Source organism: Otolemur garnettii, unplaced genomic scaffold (genome assembly GCF_000181295.1).
Source record: "Otolemur garnettii isolate 467f Iridium unplaced genomic scaffold, OtoGar3 scaffold00023, whole genome shotgun sequence".
NCBI lineage: Eukaryota > Metazoa > Chordata > Mammalia > Primates > Galagidae > Otolemur > Otolemur garnettii.
Genome location: NW_003852418.1, coordinates 7,708,433 through 7,733,527, shown reverse-complemented (window position 1 = coordinate 7,733,527; position 25,095 = coordinate 7,708,433). Strand labels below are relative to the sequence as shown.

The 25,095-nt window shown below is 44.3% G+C and overlaps 1 protein-coding gene and 1 pseudogene across 1 annotated transcript; one reads left to right on the top strand and one right to left on the bottom strand.

Moving 5' to 3' along the window:
- The first annotated feature begins 178 nt into the window (after positions 1 to 178).
- WFDC8 (WAP four-disulfide core domain 8) lies at positions 179 to 20,368 on the top strand. The gene is made up of 6 exons (XM_003787822.1): positions 179 to 258; positions 8,741 to 8,850; positions 12,251 to 12,391; positions 14,911 to 15,078; positions 19,124 to 19,264; positions 20,229 to 20,368. Exons 1-6 carry the CDS (start codon positions 179 to 181, stop codon positions 20,366 to 20,368), a joined length of 780 nt encoding a protein of 259 aa, XP_003787870.1.
- On the bottom strand, positions 17,633 to 18,337 carry LOC105886766 (annotated as a pseudogene).
- Positions 20,369 to 25,095: the final 4,727 nt, after the last annotated feature.

Sequence of the window (25,095 nt, the reverse complement as noted above, 5' to 3'; positions counted from 1 at the left end):
TAGGGCAGAACCAGGTAGGCGTTTGCCCCAAGGGAAAGGGAGCCATGGTGGCTCTGTGTGGGTGGCCGAGCCTGAACAGGTCAGCAGGGCATTTCTGTAGGAGGCCAGCTGGCCTCAGGCGTTGGAGCCAGAAGCCAGTGAGGAGAATGCCCAGTGAGGGGGAGGGGAGCAGCGTAGCATGCAGGGTCAGCCTGAGCTGGCTGAGAAAGAAGGCTCCCAGGGCTGGGGGCAGCTGGCACAGCCTGAGAACCCAGTGAGGTGAGGAGGGCGTCCATGCAGGGGAGCAGCTGAGTGAAGAGCCTTAGGGCTGAAGTGGAGTGATGAGGCCTGGTGTGCATGGTGGAAATGAAGGAGGGTGAGGCGGGTATCCATGGGGCTGGGGGTGGGAAGGCAAGACCTAATACAGGGTAACAAACCCTAAGCGGGGTGAGGGGGGTGTCCGTGTATGGGGAAGCCAGGCATGGAGAGTCAGAGCCCAAGGAGATGGAGGAGAATATCTAGAATTTGGGGTGAAAGCAAAAAAGATTCTGGCAGTACTATGTACTAGAATTTAGGGTGGGCTCCCATGGGAGGCCAGGACCAAGCACACTAAGGAAGGGTTTTCCCTGGTGTGGGCAATCAGAGCCTAAGTGAGGCCAAGAGGGCCATCAACCCACAGGAGCAAACTCAGGTGGAGCCCAAGGAGGGTGAGGGGGCCATCAACGGGGTAAGGGGCCCAGTGAGGGGAGTCAGAGCCTGAACAGAGTAAAGTTTGATATTTCCTGAAAAGAAACAAGCAAATACACATGCATACAAACACATACACGCATGTTTTAATACACACACACACGTCCAGAAAGTATACAGCCAAGTGTGTCTCTCTTTTGCCTGGAGCATGGCTGGATACTTTCTGGACAGCCCTGGTACACCTATGTATATATACTTTTTAAAAATTACATTTTAAAGCATTTAAAGAATTAAAATAGGACTCATAGTGGTAGGTTAGGTTATTCTTCACAATTATGCATTCCATCCTTCCTTTAAGAGGATTACATCCCTGCCCCTTGCCTCACGACACCCAGAACCTTTTCCATAAGGACGAGCAGCCTGGCCTCATTGACTCTGGGTTTGACCGTAAGCTGTGCTTTGCCCTTGGGAACATGAGCAGATATAACACAAGCATTGTGAGTTTCACGTTACGGGTTTCTGCCAGCTCCTCTGTTTTTCTTCACGGCCACGGAAGGGGCCTGATCTGGGCAGAGACCGCTCCTGAGTCCCACAGCCTGGAGCAGAGCCCCTGCCTGGCAAAGGCAGTGGGCAACTTACAACTTGGATGTATCTTGAACAGGAAAACACTTTTGTTGTGGAAAGCCATTGAGAGTTCGAGGTTACTTATTTGTATGCCAACAAAAGCAAAACTAATAAAAATAGAGATTATTCTCATTATTTATGGTAGTTGTGTTCTATAAAATCATGGCAAATACAGAATTAGCAAATAACTGAGCTCCTGGGAAGACACAAGATTAGTTTCCTGTGAGCCTCTTGCCACATAACCTTGTGTACTTCTGTTTAAAGACATCTTATGTAATATAGTATATTGGGTTTTTTTGTTTTTTGTCTTTTTTTAAATTAAATCATAGCTGTGTACATTAATGCAATCATGGGGTACAATATGCTGGTTTTATATACAATTTGAAATGTTTTCATCAAACCAGTTAACATAGCCTTCACCACATTTCACCACATTTTCTTAGTTATTGTGTTAAGACATTTATATTCTATACCTAGTAAATTTCACATGTACCCTTATGAGAAGCACTGTAGGCTCAGCGCCTGTGGCTCAAGTAGCTAAGACGCCAGCCACATACACCTAAGGTGGCAGGTTCGAGTCCAGCCTGGCCGGCCAAACAACAATGACAGCTGCAACCAAAAAAATAGCTGGGCATTCTGGCAGGTGCCTGTGGTTCCAGCTACTTGGGAGGCTGAGGCAGGAGACTTGCTTGAGCCTAGGAGTTGGAGGTTGCTCTGAGCTGTGATGCCACAGCACTCTACCCAGGAGGACAGCTTGAGGCCCTGGCTCAAAAAAAAAAAAAAAAAAGAAGCACTATAGGAGTGTTCCCACCAATTACTCTCCCTCCCCCCATCCTCCCTCCTCCCCTCCCTCTCCCCTTTCCCCTTCTTCTTGGGCTATAAATGGGCTTTCATAGTAAGACTGAGTACATTGGATACTTTTTCTTCCATTCTTGAGATAGTTTGCTAAGAAGAATATGTTCCAGCTCCATCCATGTAAACATGTAAGAGCTAAAGTCTCCATCTTTCTTTAAGGGTCGATGTGTTTTTTGCTTTTTTAAGACACAGTCTCATTCTGTTGCCCTGGGTAGGATGCTGTGGCATCACAGCCCACAGCAACCTCAAACTCTTGGGTTCAAGAGAATCTCTTGCCTCAGCCTCCCAAGTAGCTGAAACTCCAGGTACCCACCACAATGCCTGGCTAGTTTTTCTATTTTTATTAGAGATGGGATCTCTTTCTTGCTCAGACTGGTCTTGAACTCCTGAGCTCAAGCAATCCACCCATCTTGACCTCCCTGAGTGCTAGGATTACAGGCATGAGCCACTACACCAGCCAAAATATATATTGTCTCATTAACCTCGAATCATTGCCAATAGCACTATAACTGATGCCTGAATAAAGCTTATCTAACACGTGAAATGTTGGCTTTGCAAGGCCCATCGCGGCCTTCCTGCACTTAGGAACCGCACATAGGAATACTAGATAGCACTTCAGCACAACTCTTGGGGGTTATTTTAAACAACTAAATCACTCAGAAAAAACACAAAAGTGGAAAAGATGCAGCACTAACCAGACTATAAAAAGGATATTTGTTTACAGCATGAAAGCTGAAACAAGAAAGAAGACTTCAGCTGGAAAATGTGCATATTTGGGGGCTGCAAATTTTTGCCTCTCTTCATGAGTAATTGCAAAAGCATCGTGAGTATTGATTCTGGGGGTAGCAAACGCAGTTTAGCAAGGAGACACATTTCCAAGTACAGAATCTGGGCATAATGAAAACAGAGTGTAGCAAACGTATAAGACTGTAGAAAGGAATCCACATACGTCATTCGTGTCCTCAAATGTCACTTCCTAGGTAAAGATTGCTGGAATGGATTTTTACATTGTAGATTTACACTATTCGAAAAATAAACACAAAACAGAACTCCACGGAATGGTTAAAAACAAAAGGATGGAAATGAGACTAAATAAAGGCACACAAAAAAGAGAAGGTTTGGTTAGAGTCATATCAGGCACTGGAGAACTCAAATATAAAGATTCATTTTGGGGATATAGAAGGGGTCATTGGATAATGATAAAAAATTCGCTGCACCAGGCATGTGTTTTTATTTACCTAAATGAATAGAATCAGGGTATATAAAGCAAGCTCTGATAGAATTACAGGCATAAATCTATGGCCATGTTGAGAGCCCTCAACTCACTTTTTTCAATTATCGATAGTTCCAAAGGACAAAAAATTAGACGGGTCTAAAATATTTAAACGACACACTATGGAAATATACACGGTGTACTTGGTACTCAGTAGAATACCTCTCTTTTTCAGTGTCACAATGTAGATAGCTGAGTAGGAGTTTATTTAGGAGATGATGTTTTTGGAGGAGTGTCACTTTGCCTGAACTTAGGGCAAGGTGCATTAAAGAGATTCATGGAGCTAGTTGTCCTCAAGATCTCCTGCCTGGGGACAGAAGCTAAAGGCACATTTCTGGTTGAGCAGCCCTGTACCAGAACATGCAGGCCATGCCTTTGAGAGGAGGAGGGGTGTGAGCGAGGAGCTCTCAGCCATGGAACTGGCTGGGACTGGGTGAGCGCTCAGTGGGGACGAATCCTAGGGGGTTGTAGGATGTAGTACAATCATAGTGGGGCCTTACCTGTAGTTCCTGGAGTTTGTAATCTGAAAATTCCTCATTGCCCCCTCCCTCAACCCCAGCTCCCTGGCCTTTCAGTTGCAAAATGCTGTTGAGATTACTGCAAAACAGCAGCCTCTGGCTTTGGGGGAAGCTGGGCAAAAAGGTAGGCTCTGGGAAGTGTGGACCTGTTAGCAATATTAATTCTTCCCATCTCTAAACATGAGATAGCTTTCCATCTGTTTGTATTTTCTCCAATTTCTTTCATTAATGCTTTGTAGTTTTCAGAGTGCAGATCTCTTACTTCCTTGTTTGATTTTACCCTGAAGTATTTTCTCGGTGCTACCGTAAAGGGGGTTTTCTTAATTTGTATTTCAGATAGTTGGTGGTTGGTGTGTGGAAACGCTACTGATGTGGTATGTGGGCTTTGTTTCCTGCAACTTTACTGAATTCCCTGATCAGCTCTAACAGTATTCTGGTGGAGACTTTACGGTCTTCTTATAGATAGGATCATGCCATCAGGAAACAGAGGCAATTCCCCTCCTATTCCTATGTGGATGACCTTTAGTTATTTTTCCTGCTAATTACTCTGGCTAGGACTTCCGGTACTCCATTGGTCAAAAGTGGTGACAGTGGGCATTCTTGTCTTGTGCCTGATCGTAGAGGAAAGCTTTCAACTTTTCACTCTTGAGTGTGACAGCTGGTCATATGTGGCCTTTTTTGTGTTTTCCTTCTCTTTCTCATTTGTTGTAAACATTTTTATTATGAAAAAATGTTGAATTCCATTTTCTGCATCTACTAGATGATCATGTGAATTATAGTCTTCCTTCTGTTAAGACGATGTGTCATGTGTATTGATTCGTATATGTTAAACCAACTCTCTATGCCAGGGATAAATTCCACCTGATCGTGGCGAACAATCCTCTTAATGTCCTGTTGAACACAATTTACCAGTATTTTGTTGAGGAGTTTTTGCATCTATGTTTCTGAGAGACATTGGCCTGTAATTTTCTCCTCTCATAGTCTTCTTGTCCAGCTTCAATATCAGGATAAGGCTGGACTTGTAGATTGAATTTGAAGGTATTCCCACACCTTTAATTTGGGGGGAGATTTGAGAATGATTGGCATTAGTTCTATAGTGGAGGTTTGGTGGGATTTGGCTGTGGACCCATCAAATCCAGGCTTCTCTTTGATGAGAGAGTTAATTACTGATTCAATCTCTTAATTTTTTTTTCTCTATGCAGCTTTTATATTTCTTCATGATTCAATTTTGGTAGGCTATATACTTCTAGAAAAAAAAGGTTTTTTTTGAGACAGTTTCACTATGTTACCCTCGGTAGAGTGCTGTGACATCACGGCTCACAGCAACCTCAAATTCTTGGGCTTAAATGATTCTCTTGCCCTAGCCTCCCAAGAAGCTCACTACAGGCACCCGCCACAACGTGCGGCTATTTTTTGGTTGTAGTTGTCATTGTTGTTTGGCAGGCCCGGGCTGGGTTCAAACCCACCAGCTCCAGTGTATGTGGCTGGCATCCTAGCCACCGAGCTACAGGCGCCAAGCCTACTTCTAGAAATTTATCAGTTTCCTTTGGGTTATTCAATTTATGTATAATGGGTCACAATCTTTATCAAAATTTTAATGATATTTTTCACAGAAATTGAAAAAAACATCCTAAAATTTGTATGAAGTTACAACAAACTCTGAATAGCCAAAGAAATTTGGACCAAAATGAAGAAAGCTTGAGGCTTCACGTTATCTGATTGCAAAATATACTACAGAACTGTAGTATAAAAGCACATGGTACTGACATAAAAACAGACATATAGATCAATGGAACAGAATAGGAATAAATCTATGCATTTACAGTCAATTGACTTTTAACAAAATTGTCAAGAACACATAATGGAGACGGTCTCTTCAATAAATGGTGTTGGGAAAACTGGATCCCCATGTGAAGAAAAATGAAATTGGACTCTTGTCCCATACATACCATATAAAACAATAAATCAAAATGGACTTGGGCTAAAGATCTAACTGTAATAACTGAAACTATAAAACCTCTAGAAGACATAGGGGGAAAGCTCCATGACATTGGTCTGGGCAGTGTTTTTTTTTTTGAGACAGAGCCTAAAGCTGTCGCCCTGGGTAGAGTGCTGTGGCATCACAGCTCACAGCAACCGCCAACTCTTGGGCTTAAGCAATTCTCTTGCCTCGGCCTCCCAAGTAGCTGGGGCTACAGGCGCCTGCCGCAACATGTGGCTATTTTTTGGTTGTAGTTGTCATTGTTGTCTGGCAGATTTGGGCTGGATTTGAACCCACCAGCTCTGGTGAATGTGGCTGGCGCCTTAGCCGCTTGAGCTCCAGGCGCCGAGCCTGGGCAATGATTGTTTTGGATGTGATCCTGAAAGTAGAATAGAAGCAGAAATAGACAAAATGAGACTGCATCAAACTAAAAAGCTTCTTCACAGCTAAGGAAACAATCAACAGAGCAAAGAGACAACTTACAGAATGGAAGAAAATATTTGCAAATCATTTATCTGATAAGGAGTTAAGCTACATAATGTAAATACATTCCTCCATATAAGGAATTCAACAGCTCAATAGCAGCAGAACAAGTAAGTCGATTTTTTAAATGAGCAAAAGATTTGAATAGACGTTTTTTCTTTTTTCTGTTCATGTCTCTTGCCCAACTTTTTTTTTTAATCATTTCAGGTTAATTGAGGGTACAACAAATTAAGTTGCTTTGTTTGCATCTGTTAAGTAAAAGCCCCTCTTATAATTGTGTCCCCCCCCAAGGGGTGCGCCATAGGAGCGCACCCATCCTCCACCCTCCACCCCTCTCCTAGTTCCTTCCTTTCCCCTCCCCCCACCTTGAATTGATTTGAGTTTTCCTCTTCTGTGGGTGTATATTAGACTGTCTACTGGCTTCATATTAGAATTGAGTACATTGGAATCTTGCTTCTCCATTCTTGGGATACTTTACTAAGAAGAATGAGTTCCAACTTTATCCAGGTTAATACACAAGATGTAAAGTCTCCATCTTTTTTAATGGCTGAATAATATTCCATGCTTTACATATACCATTCGTCTGTCTTCCTCAGAGAAGGTTCTGGTCATATTTCTTGCCCACTGATAAATGGGATTGTTAACTATTTTTTTTGTTGATTTTGTTGATTTTTTTTGTTGAGTTCCCTATAGATATGCAATATCTTTTCCCATTCTGAAGGTTATCTATTTGTTTTGATTGTTGTGTCCTTAGCTGTGCAGAAGCTTTTAAGTTTGAGTCCCATTTCTTTATTTTTGTTGGTGTTGCAGTAGCCATGGAAGTCATCTTCATAAAATCTTTCTCCAGTCTGACATCGTTGAGAGTTTTTCCCACACTTTCTTCTAGGATTTATCATTTCACGCCTTAGATTTAAATCTGTTATTCATCTTGAATCAGTTTTTGGAAATGGTGAAATGTGTGGGTCCAGTTTCAGTCTTTTACGTGTGGTTATCCAGTTCTCCCAGCACCTAAATGGACATTTCCTAAAAGAAGACACAGAAATCGCCAGCAGGTTTGTTAGAAAATGCCCACATCCCTAATCACCAGAGAAATGCAAATAAAAGTCACAATGAGATATCATCTCACAGCTGTTAGCATGGCTGCTATCAAAAAGATAATAGATAGAAAATGTTGGCAAGGATGTGGAGAAAGGGGGATGCTTGCGTATTTACAATAGAATACTATTCAGCCTTTTAAAAGAAGGAAATTCTATCATTTGCCACAACATAGGTACTTATAAACCTGAAGGATATTATGCTAGTGAAATATGCCAGGCACAGAAAGACAAATATCACGTGATCTCACTTCTCTATTTTGAGACAGAGTCTCACCATGTCACACCCGGTAGAGTGCCATGGCATCACAGCTCACAGCAACTTCAAACTCTTGGGCTAAAGCAATTCTCTTGCCTCAGCCTCCCAAGTAACTAGGACTACAGGCACCTGCCACAACGCCTGGCTATTTTCTGTTGCAGCTGTCATTGTTGTCTAGCTGGCCCAGCCTGCGTCCAAACCCGCCAGCCTTGGTGTATGTGGCTGGCGCCCTAACCACTGTGCTATAGGCGCTGAGCCACATGATCTCACTTTTAAGTGGCATCTAAAAAAATTGAACTTACGGAAGTTTTTGAAACTCTGGGAGTTAATACAGTAGGCCATTATTCATTTTTACACCTTGACATAAAAACTACACTACGGGTTATAGATGAGAGAGAGATACGGAAAATGAGGGCTTGAATAAGTGAGAAAGGAGCATCTGTTTATCCTGTCTGGGAGCCTCATAAAATACTAAGCCTGGGTAGCAACAGAAGACCAAGAGGACTCTCTTGATTAACCCAAGGTCATCTGGGCTCTGTTTCTGCGGAGCGAGATCCAGTAGGGGCCTTCTGGAACATCGCATAACATCAGCTTCTGTTTTTCAGGGGAACAAAGACAAGATGCTCACTAGTGTCTGGGGTTGAACCAGGAGCAACTGTGGGCAAATCAGCCCTGCAGGTGTTCCCAACAAATTTCTGTGATCATTCAAGTGTGGCCTCTTACCCAGGAGCAAGACAGCACACGCCGTGTCTGGCTAGGACAAAGTACAGCACCATGGCAGAATATGGGGCCATCAGATAGGGTCCTGGAACTGAATGTCCTAGACCTTCCCTGACTCACCCTCTGACCTCAGACAAATCCCTGCTGCATTCTGGGCGTCAGTTTTCTTGTCCATGAACTAAGGGAATCTGGTGGGTCATCTACATGCACTTTTGGCCTCTCTAGATGGTACCTAACTCCTGCCTCTCTTCTTCTCATCCTCAACAGGCACCTTCCCCTCCACATCTCCGCCCTCTCCTGGAGGAATGTAGCTTTCCTGGTGCTTCTCTCTCTCTCTTTGGACCAGACCTCTGCGACGCTGACCAACAAAATCCAACGTGGGTTCAAAAAAGCTGCCGCACTTCTTTTGTAGGAGACATTCTTGGGGATGGAGGGTTGGACATGAGGCAAGGACTAGTGTCAGATGAAGCCACCTCGGCTGTGGGTAGACAGCTACCCTGCTCACTGCCTTGACCCTCCAAGTCCTTTCCTCACCTGATCCCTCCAAATCATTTCCCTAACTTTTCCTGATATGTGTTTTTCCAAGTTTAATTATTTTTATATTTATTTATTTATTTTGAGACAGGTCACTGTTGGTAGAGTGCTGTAGCGTCTTAGCTGACAGCAACCTCATGCCCTTGGGTTCAAGTGATTTTCTTGCCTCAGCCCCTCCCAAGTAGCTGGGACTACAGGCACCCACCGTATTTTTAGAGATAGAGTCTCTCTCTAGCTCAGGCTGGTCTTGAACTTGTGAGCTCAGGCCATCTACCCACCTTGGCCTCCCAAGTGCTGGGATTACAGGTGTGAGCCTTCCCGCCTGACTAATTGTTTTTAAATTAATGAGTCCTCTGGGCGGTGCCTGTGGCTCAGTGGGTAGGGTGCTGGCCCCATATACTGAGGGTGGTGGGTTCAAACCCAGCCCCGGCCAAACTGCAACAAGAAATAGCTGGGTGTTGTGGCGGGCGCCTGTGGTCCCAGCTACTCAGAAGGCTGGGGCAAGAGAATCGTCTAAGCCCAGGAGTTGGAGGTTGCTGTGAGCTGTGTGCTGCCATGGCACTCCACTGAGGGCGATAGAGTGAGACTCTGTCGCTATCAAAAAATAAATAAATAAATAATGAGTCATCAGGCTTGAGCCTGAGGAGAGAGGTCTGGTGAGGAGGCTGATGTGATAGTTAAAGAAAGAAGGGGAGGTGAGTTCAGGTGCTGACCTGAGGGAGTGGCCATGCAGAGGGAGAGGACAGGGGCTTGGAGAGAAATTTCAGAGATAGTTGACCAAAACCCATAACTAATAGGATGCTGGGTCTCAGAGAGAGATGAATGAATCTCTGGATTCTAAAGAGTGTACCTGCTGATGCCAAATATCAAGATGGGGGACAGAGAATAAGGGGGTGCTGCCTACACACGATGAGACACTAGCTCTGCCTTAAGCGTGTTAGAACAGAGGTGCTCACAGGATGCCCAAATGAGATCTTTCCAGGCAGTTGGAAATAAGTGCCTTCAGTTTGGAATAGAGGCTTGGCCTGGAGAGAGATGTGGGAATCACAGTCGATGTCATGGGAATAGATGTGATCACCAGGAGACAGATGAAGTCAGAACTCCCAGTAGATGAAGAGGGAGCCCTGGGGTGCGGGTATCAGGAAGGAGGGTATACACACAAGGCAAGTGGCTGAGAAAGGCCAAGCAGGCAGGGGGGGAGAGTTTTAAAAGAGAACTCAAGCTGACAGTGGGGGAGGAGCTACCATGACTAAAACTCAACCAAAGGCACAGAAGGCTCCTGAAAGCAGGAGGGAGGCTGACCTCAATACCCGTGTGGCCTGGTTTGTCTGCACAATCCCAAGGCTACCCTTTCTATGCCTCTTTACCACTATGGAAGTGTCTCTTTTGGATTTTATTAACTCTCCCTCTGCCCAAACCTAGAACAATGGTTCCCGAGTAGAAGCCTACATCCTGGTGCCCAACTCCCTGTTCCAGGATCACCTTTTTCACTAGCAGGGGCCTCTCTTTCTAGAGATTCTGATTCAAGCCAGAGCCTGTATTTTCTGGAAGATGCATAGATGATTTGGATGTATGCTCCAAATTAGGAACCACATATTCTCTTTAGCTTCAAGCCACACTTGGAGGGTGCATTAAGGGTGCCAGGAAGGATAGGAAGTGTAGCTAGAAAGTGCTAAAACTCTCAGTGGCCGATCTTCAGGGAAGGTGGGGCTTCTGATGTGACTCCTGGACTATAAATTCCAGACTTGCCCTTAATTCACTCTATTGTCCTGTCTGGCCTCGTTTTTATAAAACCTGCGATATCAGGGGGTTGGCGCTAACGGTAAGTATGTTACTTCCAATTCTGAAGTCCTCTAATTCCAAGACTCAGTAGTATCCAGGGGGATCATTCTTCTTTAGTCAGATTCCACAGAAGAGATGTCCACTTTCCAGCCACAGAGCCACACCAAGCACTATATTATCCATCTATGGTTGTGCAATACATTTTCTGTACGTCAGGAGTCTGGCATGGGGCATCTGGGTTCTTAGCTCAGGTCCTCAGCAGCCTGAGCTCTAAGTGTCAGACAAGGCTGTAGTTCTCATTTGGTACACAGGATCTTCTTCCAGCATCACGAGTTGTCAGCAGAAACCTTTCCTTGAAGTTTGAGACTGAGGCTCCCTACTGGTTGTCCGTTCTAGAGGTCACCCTCATTCCTTAGCACGTGGCCTCAGCCATCTTCCAAGTTACCATCTGGATCCTTTTCATAGTTTGAATCTCTCCGACATCTTCTTTACCAGCCAGAAGAAAACTTTGCTTTTAAAGGACCAAATTGGTTAGGCCTGGTCCACTTGGCTCTTCTCTGATCTTTAAGGTCAACTAACGTGGGACTTTAATTTTTCTGCTCAGTCTCTTCACAGTAGTATCTAGATTCTTATTTGAGTCAATCGCCAGAGGATGGGACTCTTGGGGGTGCAACTATAACATTCTGCCTACCACAAGCACTGAAATCCAGGAGCCAGGTCTAACCCTGGAAAGGGAAGAAGTAACTCCAAATCTTCTGAGTTCTTATTTTGTGCCAGGTGCCGTGGTAAGTGCATTATGAAGATCATTCCTCCGAACTCTTACCAGCAGCCCGTAAGGCAGGGATTGCCATTCTCATTTTCAAAGTGGAAAACTTCTGACTCAGAAAAAATAAAATACTTTCTCAAGATATTTAGCTAGCTCGTGTTGGAGCCAGGATCTCAAGACAGTTAAGACTGTCCTTCTTCCACTCCACCATTCCTTTCCTCCTTAGAGGTAACTTGGAAGTCATATAGTCAAACTCAGATTGGTCTTGGGTTCACAGGAGTCAAGGGCCAAAGGTAAACCTCCTGACTCCTATTTCCTTGATGTTTCCAGGGCTCCTTAACTGATTTTCCCTGTCAGCTGAGATACTAGAGGCAAAGGAATTAAGCACTAAACTATTAGGTTTCTAGAAGAGAGGGGTGTTCCTGAATTTAAGGCCGTTTGAGGGCCCTACCTAACCCCTTGCCCTAGAATCCAAGTTGCTGCTCTTTAAGTTCTTCCTGGGCATGAATCCCTGATTCAGACCCCCTCTACGGACTAAGAGTGATAAGAGATAGATCTCCTAAACAGAAGCAGATCAAGATGTGAAAATTGAAGCTAGAGGACAGGGCTGAGAGAATTTCATACTCGCCTTGGCCGTTGGAGGCAAAGAGCTAAAACTCTCAAGGGATGTGAGTTTGGGCATTTCTTTCTTGCAGAGAAACCAGGAACGTGCATCCCAGAAAGAGTCAACTGTTTCTTAAAACAGGTCAACTTCTGCCAAGCGGATTTTGAGTGCGAGGAATCCCTGAAGTGCTGCACTTTTGGCTGTAGGAGGAGGTGCATGGATCCCTATCAAGGTAGTAGCGTCTGGATTGAGGGTAGAGTTACCTTTTGAGGTTTCCCTCTTTTTGCTCAGCCCATACCTGACTGGCTGGCAGCACAAAGAGGCCAGGGTCATACTTTTCTCATTTTCTTCTTCAACTCCCAACCATCAAGTACAAACCATGAGTCTAGGCATAGCAGCCACCAACTAGATAATATTGATGCTAGTCTTCCTTGGTCCAAATTCAATTATTTACAAATAACTAATACTTGTTGCATACTCACTCTGTGTCAAGAGACTAGTTGCTGGGGTCATTTTGGGGCTTTTTGGTCCTCTAGGAGGTTTTCTGGTAACTCAGGGAACTGTGTGTTTTATATAGATTCTTTCATTCATTTACTCAGTCATTCATTCATTCTTTTTTTAAAAATTTTTTTGAGACAGAATCTTACTCAGTTGCCCCTGGCTAGAGTGCCATGGTGTCATAGCACATAGGAACCTCAAACTCCTGGGCTCAAGAGATCCTCTTGCAGGCCAGGTGTGGTGGCTCATGCCTGTAATCATAGCACTCTGGGAGGCTGAGGCGAGTGGATATTGCCTGAGCTCACAAGTTTGAGACCAGCCTGAGCAAGAGCGAGACCTCCATCCAAAAATAGCCAGGTGTTGTGGCAGGCGCCTGTAGTCCCAGCTACTTGAGAGGCTGAGGCAAGAAAAGAGCTTACACCCAAGAGTTGGAGGTTGCTGTGAGCTATGATGCCATGGCACTCTGTGGAGGGTGACAAAGTGAGACTCTGTCTCAAAAAAAAAAGAAAAAGAGATCCTCTTACCTCAGCCTCCCAAGTAGCTGGGACCTCAAGGCGTGCACCACTGCACTTGGCTAGTTTTTCTATTTTTAGTAGACAGTGGGTCTCAATCTTATTCAGGCTGCTCTTGAACTCCGGGACTCAAGGGATCCTCCCACCTCGGCCTCCCAGAGTGTTAGGATTATTGACACGAGCCACCGCCTCCAGTCTCATTCATTCATTTATTCAGCAAATATCTATTGTCCATGTCCTTTGGACAAAGACCGCCAGGGACACACCTGCAATTGAAGAAGTTGGGTTTACTACTTGTTGCAATGCAGGATACTCACCATAGATGAACATGAGGCATCTCAGTAAGAAGCTGTTACAAACAATCTATTATAAGATTTGGGGTTTGATTGGGTAATATGGGGAAGTGTCCAAAGAAGGGAGGGTTTGCTCCAGATTGCAATTCTAAACCCAACATGCCTAACAAAGTGCCTGATACGTGAAAGGAATGAAATACCAAGGAAGCAAAAAGTATCCCCTAATGTTTGAAAACTGACTTGACATTCACAGCTAAGCCACATGGATCCCTTGTTGGAGGTCAGACAAGTAAGTTCACAAACTCGTCCTAGAAAAAGTGCTACATATCTCGCTGTTGAACATCTCCCTGGTCACCTTTAAGGTACACCCCTTGGGAAGCTAATCACTGACACCAGTGCCTCGTCCACGCTTCAAAGCAATTTTGGAACTCTTTCTGGAATGGCCATCAGAACTCTCGTCATGCAAGGCCTGACAATTAGGTTTACGAACTCGCCTTACAAAATGTCCTATGTACCTCATTGCTGGATATCACTATGGTCACCAGATGGCCAAGGGGAGTACTTTGAGGTGACCACGGTGATATTCAGCCATAAAGTACGTAGCACTTTTTTAAGGATGAATTTAATTGTCTGACCTTGTAAAAAAATTTCCTAGGACAGGTCTACCAAACAAGATGACTCTGAGATCGTGATAAACTGAGACAAAAACAGGATCACTATGAAACCTACAAGACACACAGCACCTCCCCCTCTCCCATCACATGGGTGACTTATGCTTCTCTGCCAGTTACAGCTTTACCCTCACTCTAGTCTTCCCTCTGTAAGGTTAAGATTCAGTGGGACGCCCGGTCATAGAACTGCCCCACTTTCTGACAGCACCCAGGGTTGAGAGCACACACTCACTTCTTTAGATTCTTCCTCTCTCTCTCTTTTTCAGTTCAGGTTTTTGTGAGGGTACAAACAACCAGGTCACAATGTTTGAACTGGTTAGGTACAGTCCCTCTCGTAGCTGTGTCCCACACCTGAAGAGTATGCCACATCTTTAGATTTTTTTTCCAACAGCTTCTGCCTGAGCTGCTTCACGTTTGTCTATGACGAACATCCTCCCGCAATGCAACAGACAGTAAACCCAACCTGTCTGTTTCTTGGATCTGTAAGTCGTGTCCTCCTGAAGCTCAGAGCAGTAGAGAAGAAAGATTGGCTCCAAAGTACAAGATTCCTGATATGCTTTTCATAATACTATTTGCAAGGAATCAGTGACTCTTAAAGGGGCTACATGCATCAGTAATAGAACTCAGACTAGGGTTTTTTGTTTGTTCGTTTGTTTTACTGTGGCCTTTTCAATGACTTTGATGATGATACCCTGAGCTATGACAACGGGTGAGGACCTGACTTCCTCATTTCATCTCTATTTATTTTGTTCTTCTCTCTGTGTTCCCTGCCCTCAGAACCCTGCACCCTGCCCTTGAGTGAAGGGACGTGTAGGCTTAAAATACAGCGCTGGTATTTTGACACTAATGAAAATCTCTGCAAACCGTTTGCATATAAGAGCTGCGAAGGGAATGCCAACAATTTCGTCAGAAGGATAGACTGCGAGAAAGCCTGCTTGTTAGTCGGTGAGACTCACAGCCTGGCAGTCGGGGGGCCTAGTTTAACTAGGAATAGTATACCAGGGAGGATATAGGCTCAGACTTTGAGGTCAAATTTCCTTGGTTCAAGTCTTAGCTCTGTCATTCACTAGCTAGGTGGTCTTGGGCCAGCTGCTTGCCATGATGAGTTTCAGTTTTCTCGTCTATAGAATGAAGAGAATACTAGTATTTACCTGTGGAACTGTTCTGGGGGGGAAAAATGACATAGTGTACATAAAGTGCTAATAAAGTGGCTCGGCGCCTGTGGCTCAAGCGGCTAAGGCACCAGCCACATACACCTAAGGTGGTGGGTTCGAATCCCCAGCCCGGGCCCGCCAAACAACAATGATGGCTGCAACCAAAAAATGGCCAGGCGTTGTGGCGGGCGCCTGTGGTCCTAGCTACTTGGGAGGCTGAGGCAGGAGACTCGCTTGAGCCCAGGAGTTGGAGGTTGCTGTGAGCTGTGATGCCATGGCACTCTACCCAGAGGGATAGCTTGAGGCTCTGTCTCAAAAAAAAAAAAAGTGCTAATAAAGTTTGGCCAATGAAACTTGAAAAGCACATCTACTCCCTTGGAAGAAAGTATTTCCTCAGCATTTCAACCTTTTTTTTTTTTTTTTTTTTTTGAGACAGAGTCTCAAGCTGTCACCCTTGGTAGAGTGCTGTGGTGTCATAGCTCACAGCAACCTCAAACTCATGGGCTCAAGCAATTCTTCCACCTCAGCCTCCCAAGCAGCTGGGACTACAGGCACCTGCCACAACGCCCGGCTATTTTTTTGTTGTTGCAGTTGTCATTGTTGTTTTAGGTGGCCCCGGGCCGGGCTGGAACCTGCCAGCCTTGGTGCATGTGGCCGGAGCTCTACCCGCTGTGCTATGGGCACTGCCCATTACAACCTTTTGATTTTCATCTTGAGGATTCAACCAAGAATGAGCTGTAGAATAGCCGTCTCTGGAGTCTCATGGAATAAGTGTAGACACTGGCAGAGGAGAGTAGATTGGGGTAGAGGGGAAGGTTGTGGATTAAGTCCTTAGCGGAATGGTCATCACCAGTGATGTTGGGAGACAGTGTCTTACAACACCTCCATTAAAATCCCTTCCCACCGAAGACAACTTCCTTCACCTCTTTTGAGTTTCAGTTCCCTCCCCTGTCATGCTGGAATAACAGCAAACACTTCACTGAGTCGTTGGTAGGAACGTACATGATCAAAAACACAAAGATTGACATGGTAGCCGTCCAAGGGGGTGGGTTTACTAACAAGCGAGATGGTGAATTTTGATCTTCAAAATGCAGTGCTGTGTGGTTTATGAGGCACCATTAAGATTTTGACCTCTGATTCTGCGAGGCAAGCTGAAAAGGGCTGCTGTCACTACTGCTTTGTATGTAAGGAAATAGAGTCAGCGAGGTAAACAGTTAGTTGCCCAAGGACCCACGGTCGGTCAGGAGTAGAGTTGGAATTTTAATTTCACAGCTCAATGAGCCTGAAGGTCAAGGGAGTGCTGTGGCCTGGCTTGACAAAACAGAGACCACGAGCCTCCCTTGTGGGAGGCTCTAAGGAATCGTGATGCTGTGATTCCTTCGTCATCTCTCCCAGGAACACTGGGAAGGCAAAGCCAGAGAAATGGGCTTGGGCGGATTTGTGGAAAATTTATATAGAGGGGGTCAGAGGCAACCTGACAGTCAAACACACCCTCACAGAGTGAGAAATGGCCCAGAGAAGCCCTGGTAGAATTTGCAATCAGTAGATATGCACACAGTCCCTTAGAGTTGATTTAACTACTCTGTCCCAATGACCCACCAAGTTGGAGCTCCGGCCCAGATCTGACATTCAAACTCTGCTATGTACCTCCACCTCCACCTGGATCTCACAGACACCTTACACTTACCTTTTCTAAAACAGAATTTATCTTCATTCCCCTACCCCAGACCTCCTCTATTCATAGTTCCCTTCATGTAGGTTGAAAAAACTTGGAAACCACACTTGATGCCTCTCATTCTCAGTCAACATCCCTTAAATCAGGAAATTATTTTACTTTTCAAAATGTTCCAATAATTTAATGGCAGGGCTAGAAGAGAGCATTGACAGCCATCCTGGGACTCTCTAACAGAATGCCTTTCTTGGATGCAGGGACATTCATAACCCTGGTATCTCTTATCCACAGCTGTGCGATATAAACGCGATCACTTTGCCCCTCACACAGCATAAGAAGAGAACAGCAGGGTGCCCCGGAGGCGTCTGGACAGCACACAGCAAAACAAAAGACTGAATGATCCCCCCAAGCACATACACACAACGCCATTAAAAAGCAACCTTTGTCTATTACAAAGTCGTGCTTGCTCTTTTTCCTCTTCAGGAAGTCAGCGGTGCTGGCAGGTGTCTAGTGGAATCCATCCTCCAGGAATGAGTGCAAAAGCGGAGCATGTGGCTCAGGGATGTCCCTGCAGTGAGCAATGGAAGGACTGGCTGGGGGCCGCTCATCCATTTCTGACAACCACACACATACACACACACACACCCATGCATTATTGCCAGCCTGTGTACTTTCACATCATGATTTTTGTGTTTCCAAAGCTTGAAGTGTCCTTGACGCTGTCTGTGTGAGTTTTGTATTCCGTGACGGTGCTGGGAAGCAGGGTAAGCACTCACTCAAGTGAATCCCGGCTTCGGGCTGTGGTTGCTTGGCAGCTGGCATTACACATTGAAATAATGTCATCCTGAAAGCAGACAGAGACCACAGTCCCACAGATGTGCTCTCCAGCCATGAACTGTTCCCTTACCATGGCCAGAATGAGATTCTCCCAGTGATGGGAGGCCAAGCCCTTTTGCAGCTGAACAATTTGTTTGCTGCCATTTTTTTTTTTTTTGTATTATTCAGCCTCCCACATGGGTTTACTTCCTTCTTTGAAGAGATGGAAGTCACTGTGGTCTGTCAGGTCTCCGGGACCTACCATGTGGCTATAAAACTTGCAGAACCACTCTGTACAAGCAAAGGTGACAGTCTGTTGGATATTCTGTTCATAGCTCTGTGAGCTGGTAGGACAGCCAGGGGTTCCCCAGAGTATCCCCCACCCCCTGCACTGCCAGGGATGCCCTGCTGCTCCAGGGACAGCAGATTTCCTTTTGCTGTTGTTCTGATTTTTGTCACATGCCATTTTTTCTTTCTCTCCATCTTTCCGTGTGCTAGTTTCTTCATTTTGATCATGGTCCCCACTGTCATCATCTTTCGAGGCGTCAACTTTCTTGTCCATCCTCTCGTGGCTGCTGTCAGCACTGCCTCACCAGGAAATAATTTTAGTTCCACCTTGAACGTAGACCCTGAATCTGACCACTTCTTGCCACTTCTGCAGCTGCCACCCTGATCTGAGGCTCCATCTTCTCACCTGGATTGCGACAACAGCCTCCTAAAAGATTTTCCTGCCTCTGTCCTCCTTACAATCTGTTATCAACACAGCAGCCACAATGACCTTTTAAAAACATGGATCATTAGCCAAGCATTGTGGTGAGTGCCTATAATCCCAGCTACTCAGGAGGCAGAGGCAAGAGGATCACTTGAACTCAAGACTTTGAGGTTGCTGTGAGCTATCACACCACGTACTCCAGCTTGGGTGACAGAGTGAGAATCTGTCTCAAAAAAAAAAAAAAAAAAAAAGCCGGGTCAGGTCATGTCACTCCTCTACTGAGAACACTGTAATGGCTCCCCATCTGATTCAAAGTAAAACCAAATATCCTAAAATAGCTTACATTGATTTGTGTAGATTTTACATAATATCCCTATTTTACAGAGAAGGAAACTGAAGTCACTTGTTAAGTGGCAGAGCTGGAACTTGACCTTGGGGCTTCAGGCATAAAATCTAGCACTCTTTCTGTCATATCCCACCATATGGCGATATTCTTCCACAGTCTACTGTAGATGGATAGGATAGGATGACCCAAGTGGCAGAAAGAAGTACTAGCTTTGAAGAGAAGGAAAAGTTGTTTGAAGGGTGGGGAGATGGGGTGGGGTATGAAGAAACTCACATCTGTTCTTGTTTTAGTCAAGAAAGGACAGTGCCCACTCTTTCCTTTCGATGACCGTATGGAGTGTCCAGCTTCATGTAAAAGTGACATCGATTGTCCAAAGACGGATAAATGTTGCGACTCCACCTGTGGTTTTGTTTGCGCCAAGGTCTGGAAAGGTGAGGACTGGAGATACACCTCCCAAAGACTATTGGGCGTATGTCAAGGACACCATGTTTTCCTATGAAATGGGGGTGTCCTGAACCTCAGATGCCCCTTGGGTTGACCTTCGAGGAAGCTTGGGAACCTTTCCCTTTTCAGTGCCCAGCCAGTGCCCTTTTGTGGACCTCCTGACCTGTGAAGATTATTGTGCTACTCTTCAAAGCCAATCATGCATGGTATCACTCTCCATTCTTTCTTGAGAAAACTTAGTTATTATGAGTCTCATTCTCTAGGGACCTACAAGGTGACAATCTTCACCGATTCATTATAAAATTCATAACCATTAGGTGTATTCCTAATAACCTCTAGTGTCTGCACAGAACTCCAGAGCGTGAGCATCGTAGTCACATCCCCCCAGTAGGCTGGGGAAAAGATTAGTAGCAAATGCTGGTAGGGTAGAAGCTAGCTCTAATCTAGTACTATTCTCCCATGTAGTCCTAGGGAGTGTCTGTGTTTTAAGGTACACTATGTTACGGTGTCAAGAGTTACTCTTTTTGACAGCCTTCAACATTTCCATGGGCATTCTATGCAGCCTTAGGCAAATGACTTCCTCCTATATAGTCCTCAACTCCTACATTTACAAAACAAGAAAAGTTCTGGGTGCTCTCTTAAGACTTCTTCCACCTCTGGTACTCTGGGATAATATAACCTGAATCCACTAATTCTGTAGAAGCAGGCAGGTGTCCTATCATAATGCATACATTAGAGATGGCAAGACTTTTTTGATATTCCTCAAATTATTAACCCGTAGAAAGTTGATATTCTACCTCATCCAGTCTGCTGTTATTATAAGGGAGAAAGGGAGAAGGTAAGAAACTCAATCAAAACAAAACTCTGTTTGAGATTCCCAAGATTCTCCAAATTTGTCTCAGATTGTGACCAAGCATTTCAACATCAAGTATCTTATTTTACCCCATAAAGTCAAACCAGGTTTCTGCCCACCCAAGCCCTTGAAATGTGAGAAGATTCATAAGCCCAGTTGCCTGAAGGATGCTGAGTGCCCATTAATAGAAAAGTGCTGCACAGATTGTGGACTGAAATGCATGGAACCCGAATCTTGAACAGTAAGTAGAAAATATATTACATCAAAATTATTAACTATAAGTAGCATAATCAAAAGTTATCAGTTTTATCTTATTCAGCTAAATTGCCAAATTATCTTGCTCAGTATAACTATATTTCATAGTGTTACTTTGATTATATACATTCATATCATCTGAAAATAATGATAAATTTGACTCATTTTTTCCAATGTTGTGACTTTATTTTCTTGTCATCTTATGTAGAATCTCTGAAATAATGTTGCAGACAAGGCAAGGGAAACTATCTCTGTCTGGTTCCTTCTTTCCAAGTCAATAGCTACTGCAGACATAGCTCCAAAAAACACATTTGTGGTTGGATTTGGGATTTTATGCACCTAAGTTATTTCCTTTTTTAAGGTTACCTCCTATCCACTTGTAGCTGGTCCTGGAAATGACCGATGAATTTTACCAAATATCTTTTGAGCATATAGTTACAGAATGATTTTTCTCTTCCAATTTGTTGGCTTAATAGCTTATATTGATTGTCATGTGTTGAACTATCCTTGCATTCTTAGAATAACCTTAATTGCATTGATGGTATACTTGTATCAATACGCTGTTGGTTCTCTAGAAAATAGTTTAATTAGAATTTTCATCTATAGTCAAAAGAAAAATAGGTCAATGTCTTTTGTTTGTTTTGCTATTTGGGTCATATTATTTTCACAAAACTAGGGTAAGGAAATAATTGGGGAATGCACCTACTTTTTCTATAATCTGAAATATTTTTAATAATATATCAATTCTCTGTTCTTTGGAGTCTACACAAAATTCAGCCCCAAAAGCATCTAGGTCAGGTTCCTTCTATGACGATATATGTGTGTTTTTGCACATTTTAAATATTTCATTTTATATTATGTGCATTTTCCCTACTCCTTTTTTTGTGATTTTGGGTCTTTTATATATTGTTAAAACTGACCAATTTCTCCTATATTACTTTGGAGTAATATAAATTGTTCTCTGTGTGATTCTGTCAATATCTTCTACTTTGGTTAATGTTTTCACTCATACATTCATGTTTCTATCCACCCATCTACCCACTAACCATGCAATTTGTTTACTAACCTACCCATTCCCTCACCTAGTACCCAATCCCAACTCACCTCATATTCTTCCATTGACACACCTTTCACTTTATCTATTTCCATATCCATGTGTCCATCCACTTATCCCTCTTAGTCATATTCCTTCTACTTACCTAGCTGCCCATTTTATATTTAGCCCTTAATTCATCTATCATTTAGGGCCCTCCACACTCTTTCTCTCTCTCTCCCACATACACACATTATTTTACACCCATCATTTCTACACCTATCTCCTTTCATCCACCCACTAATCCATTCATCCAGTTTCTACTCAAATGGCTTCCACTATCCCATCAGTAACCTAGTCTTCCTTATATCCAATCCATTTCTCCAGCCATCCTATTATCCACCCATCCATAATCTATTCATTCATGCACCTAAATATTCATGCTTCCCTCACCCATCCCTCTTCCTCCTCATTTAGCTATTCTCCCATTCATCACTCTGTTGACTGTCCATTCATCTACCTGTCCACACACCTACCAATCCTCCCACCTACTTATCCAGCTTACTGGATTATCCAGCTGTACTGAGGGTTTATTCTGAGCCTATTCATGCTTATCCAGCTGTACTGAGGGTTTATCCAGCTGTACTGAGGGTTTATTCTGAGCCTATTCATGCTCTAAGCACTAGATTCTGAGCGCTATGGGAAGCAAACATGCAATTTAGTAGCATGTTTGAGGCACAGAGAACAACATAGAAAGCCAGTGATGAAAAATCAACCCATGTGACATGTCTTGGTCTAATTCAAAAGCAAGGGTTGTCAGTAGAGGCCAGTCTGCTCTGTTCTACCAGGAGTCCCTGTTCTGAGCACAAGATTGGTCCTAGAACAAAAGTGGCATGAGGCATAGGTTGGGTACCATGGCTATCAATGAGGAGATGAGTGACAGAGTGGGTAGATGGGTCTCTTCCCAAACTTCTCTAAGAAGAGGCCCAACCCATAATTCATCCCAGGCCCTGGACAAAAATTGAATTCTACCTGCTTGGAAAGTGAGACCATTGGATGGGCCTAAAAATTAGGACAGAATGGGATAGAACAACCAGAAAAAGTTTTAATCTATTTTCAAGAAAATTTAGAAAAGAATGCATTCTTAATTGGGAACCCAGGGAACCACTGGAAATTTACTGCCTCTGTGAGTCTTGAACCGCTGTCTATACTAATGGCATCACCTTCTTCTTCCCTGCCCCCCCTTTTTAAGGTGTACACCTTTACTGAGCTGTTCTCGAGTCAGTGTGCAGGTAAGCCTTGCTGCCTCCACATCTCCACCTGCTTCGAGGGAGACTAAACACCTTCCTACATCTCAAACTGGGGGAAAAAACAGGAGACCACAATAGCCGATCATTCAAAATAAAACAAAAATAAAAAATATTGGGAAAGATTTTTAAAATTTGCATTACATAATTCACACAAAAGCAGTGCTATCCCTCCCCTGTGTTGACTCAGGAGAAGACCAGGCCATTCTCCATAGAGAGAAATGTGGTGACTTTTGGGAGGACAAGGGACTTCCTGTAGTAATGCAGCTCATGATATTTGGAATGACTACTTTTGAAAAAGTATGATGCACAATCAAAGTCTGTGGGCACACTATAGATCTTTGGGGATCCTGGCTCCATTGGACTTCTGTCACCTTTACTGTTCTAGTTTTTAAATCTTGAGTCAAGCCAAAGACAAACAAAAAACACTAACATGCACACAAACAAAAAGCCACACCAATATCATCTTGTTTTCAAGTTAGGTTTTATCAAGAAAGGGTGTAACACAGATAAGCAATAGTCCACAAAGAATCATTTGTGGTGAATGGTGGAGGGTCCAGATTCCTCATATTCCCACTGGCTGATCCACATCTGCTGGAATGTGGACAGTGAGGCCAGGATGGAGCTGCACATCCACAGAGAGTTCTTATGCTTACGGGAGAGTGATGATCTTCATCGTGCTGGGAGCTAGTGCAGGGCTCTCCTACATCCTGTCAGTGCTGTCTGGGTACCTGGTGGTGCCATCACACAGCACTGTGTTGGCACACAGGTCCTTGCGGATGTCCATGTCACAGTTCATGATGGAGTTGCAGGTAGTTTAATGGATGCCATGGGATTCCACACCCAGGCAGGAAGGCTGGAAGAGAACCTTGGTACAGCACTGACAATGGACAGCCAGTAGCTCTTTTCCAGGAAAGAGCTGGAGGCCGTGGTGACCTCTCCTGCTCAAAGTCCAGGGCAGGGCAACAATTTCTCCTTGATGTCTTGCAAATCCTGCCAGCACCTGGAGGGGAAGCTGTAGCTGTGCTCTGAGAGGGTCTTCACTCAGTCAGGTCCCAGCCAACCAGGTCTAGATGCAGGGCGTAGCCCTTGTTGATGGGCACAGTGTGGGTGACCCTGTTCCTGGAGTCTAACATGATGCCAGTGGCAGGACTAGAGGCATGCAGGATGGCTACCTGGATGGCTACCTACACAGCTGGGGTGTTGAAGGTCTCAAACATGATCTGGATCATCTTCTCACGGTTGGCCTTGGGGCCTAGGGAGGCTCCATCAGCAGTACAGAGTACTTCCTGGATGCCACGTGCAGCTTGTAGAAGATCTCCATGTCTTCCCATTTGGTGACAATGCCATGCTTGACACAGTACTTCAGAGTCAGAATGCCTCTCTTGCTCTGGGTCATACTGCCTAGGTAGGAGTCCATCTGGCCAATGCCCACCATCATGCCCAGGTGCTGCTATCAACAACAAGCCTAGAAATATCACTCATGGTGAGTTGGGTGGTGGGTGTGGACCAGTGCAGAGTGGCAGGACGAGGGCCAGGGGTCTGTGTTCCCACAGTGGACATGGTCTCAGTGGCCCTTCATTCCTTTTGGACTCACCATTCCTCTCCACCTGCAACTCCACAATGAAATATCATATCCACATTGATATCAGAAGGTTTCCTCGTGACCTTTGGTAAGAACTTATGTGCTCAGTTACCTCAACCTTATCGCTGACACTCATTTGCTGGGTGATATTCATTCAGCATCCTCAGTTCTCTGGCCTATGATCCTTATCTGTAAAATGAGAAAATGGTGCTTGACGCTCCCTCAGAGCCCTTCCACCTGGCTATTCTGGGTTTTCATTCTCTCCTGAGCTGAGTTGGGGAAAATATGGGACGTAGCAAAAGATGACAGCATTGCTTAGGATGCCTTGGCCATTCATCAGACCTTCTATCCCTTAGTCTCTTGTGGGATCTACTTCTTCTTCTTTTTTTAATTGAATGGTAACTATGTACATTAATGCACTTCTGGGGTACAGTGTGGGGTTTTCACACACAATCTGAAATACTTCCATCAAACTGGTCAGCACAGCCTTCATGTCATTTTCTCAGTTATTGTTTTAAAATGTTCATATTCTACTCTTAGAAAGGTTCACTTGTACCTCTGTAAGATAAACCTCAGAAGTGATCCCTCCAATCCTCCTCCCTCCACCCATTCCCCCTCCCCTCTCCCTCCCCGTATTATTCTTAGGCTATTTGGTTATAGCTTTCATATAAAAGGTATAAATTAGTTTCATAATAGGGGTGTGTACATTGGATACTTTTTCCTCCATTCTTGTGATACTTTGCTCAGAAGAACATTCATGCTCTTTGCTCAGATCCATTCATGGT